This window comes from Blennius ocellaris (genome assembly GCF_963422515.1).
Source record: "Blennius ocellaris genome assembly, chromosome: 12".
Lineage (NCBI taxonomy): Eukaryota > Metazoa > Chordata > Actinopteri > Blenniiformes > Blenniidae > Blennius > Blennius ocellaris.
In genome coordinates, this window is record NC_137661.1 from 25771677 (window position 1) to 25774121 (window position 2445).

At 56.7% G+C, this 2445-nt stretch overlaps 1 protein-coding gene across 1 annotated transcript; it reads left to right on the forward strand.

The window, feature by feature from the left end:
* The first annotated feature begins 257 nt into the window (after nucleotides 1-257).
* Nucleotides 258-2235, forward strand: LOC308137071 (forkhead box C1-A-like). Its single transcript, XM_080505638.1, has one exon. It carries the CDS (start codon nucleotides 348-350, stop codon nucleotides 1767-1769), a length of 1422 nt encoding a protein of 473 aa, XP_080361764.1. The 5' UTR covers nucleotides 258-347; the 3' UTR covers nucleotides 1770-2235.
* Nucleotides 2236-2445: the final 210 nt, after the last annotated feature.

Consider the following 2445-nt stretch of genomic DNA (forward strand, 5'->3'; position numbering starts at 1 on the left):
CTTCGCTCTGTAGATCCCATTGGATGTTGGAGCGCACGTTCAGCTTCGGGGTGGAGCAGCGCGAGGAGCCAAAAGGGAAGAAAACGTGAAGCGTAAAAAAAAAAAAAAAAGAAAAAAAGAAAAAGTTACTCTCCTCGTCGACTCTCTCGTCTCCAGTCGGCTTCACTCCCTCCAAATGTCCGCAGCTCCAGAGCGCGCTCCCTGCTCCGGCTCACCGTGGCGGACCGCGGCCTGAACAGGGACTTCCCGGACCAGACGCCCCGAGCCGCCCAGGACCCCGACCCGGTGACATTTCTCTTTTTGGGGAGGTTTTTTTTTCCTTTTTTTTGTTTTACGCACCGCGCAGGATGCAGGCGCGCTACTCCGTCTCCAGCCCCAACTCGCTGGGAGTCGTTCCCTACATCAACAGCGACCAGAACTACTACCGGACCGGCGTCGGCTACACGGGAATGCCGGCGCCGATGAGCATGTACTCGCACGCCGCGCACGACCAGTACCCGGCCGGGATGGCCCGCGCGTACGGACCGTACACGCCGCCGCACCAGCCGAAGGACATGGTGAAGCCGCCGTACAGCTACATCGCCCTGATCACCATGGCCATCCAGAACTCGCCCGAGAAGAAGATCACCTTGAATGGGATTTATCAGTTCATCATGGAGCGGTTCCCCTTCTACCGGGACAACAAGCAGGGCTGGCAGAACAGCATCCGGCACAACTTGTCCCTCAACGAGTGCTTCGTCAAAGTGCCGCGGGACGACAAGAAGCCCGGCAAGGGCAGCTACTGGACCCTGGACCCGGACTCCTACAACATGTTCGAGAACGGCAGCTTCCTCCGGCGCCGCAGGAGGTTCAAAAAGAAGGACGTGCAGCGGGACAAGGAGGACCGGGACAGGCCGGGCAAGGACGCCTCGGCGCGCGGCGCCGGCCGGGATCCGGACCCGCCGGGCCAGGCCTCCCAGCCGGTGCGGATCCAGGATATAAAGACTGAAAACGGGACGTCCACGCCGCCGCAGGCCGCGTCCCCGACGCTGGGCGCCGTGCCCAAGATCGAGAGCCCGGACAGCGGCAGCAGCAGCGTGTCGTCGGGCAGCCCGCACAGCGTCCCGTCCAGCAGGTCCCTCAGCATGGAGGGGCCGGAGCACCACCAGCACCACGGCCAGGCCGCGGCGCAGGGCTTCAGCGTGGATAACATCATGACCTCCCTGCGGGGGTCCCCGCAGGCCGAGCTCTCCCCGCCCCTCATCGCCTCCTCCCGGACAGGTATGACCCCCTCGCTGTCGCTCAACTACTCCCCGAGCCAGACGCCCGCGTACGGCCCGGCGACGTGCGGCCAGGGCGCCCTCTCCGCCGCCTCCAACGCCACGTACCACTGCAACATGCAGGCCATGAGCCTGTACGCGGGGGACCGGTCGTCGTCCGGGGGCGCCCACCTGGGGGGGCCCCCGCCGTCCGCCACCGTGGACGAGGCCCTGCCCGACTATTGCGTCACCACGACCGCCGCGTCGCCGCTGAGCCAGGCGGGCCCGGAGGGGCACCACGCGCACCAGGGCCGGCTCGCGTCCTGGTACGGGGACCTGAGCCACCTGGGGCCGGGCTACCCGGCGCAGCAGCAGAACTTCCACTCGGTGCGCGAGATGTTCGAGTCGCAGCGGATCGGGCTGAACGGCTCCCCGGTGAACGGGAACAGCAGCTGTCAGATGGCGTTCCCGTCCGGACAGTCGCTGTACCGCACCTCGGGGGCCTTTGTTTACGACTGCAGCAAGTTCTGAAAGCAAACAACTCTTAATATATATTTTATATATATATTTTTTTTCTACTTTTGGTCTTTCATGCACACTCCGAACGGACAAAAGAGATTCTGACTTTTTGTTTTTTTGGGGGGGTTTTCTTTTTTTTTTTTTTTTTTTCTCGAGCGAGAGCTGTGTAACACCAAAAACACGTAAGTTTCCTTCCCTCTCACTTTGAGAAATGTTTATAGAAACAAATGGCTCAACGTTTAAGACCAGACCTGTAAATTATAGCCTAATATAGTAATTTATTTTGGAGGAAAATGGGGTGGTTGGACATCGACCAAACACTTTTCCACTTTTCTTACTCGCTGCCTTTAATTGTCCCGGTTCTTGTATAGAAATAGAGGAGGGACTGTGTAGCCTTTACTTATTTTATTCCTGTTGTCTTGTTTGTTTTTAAAAAAAAAATATTTTGAAGGCATTACATTTTGTTTTGTTGAATAAAGTGCCGTTTATTTGATTTTAATTGGAGTGATTTATTACCAGAGGTAATATTAAAAGGACATTTTAAGGCGAGGAGGTGAAAACAGGCAAATCTGTTGCAGAGGAAGATTAAAAACGAGGGTTTTTTATTTTGACGCACAGCTGCGTGAGAAGCGCACGTGTGCAATTTAAGCATTTCGCCTTTTTAAATTGTTTTTTTTTTTTTACCTCA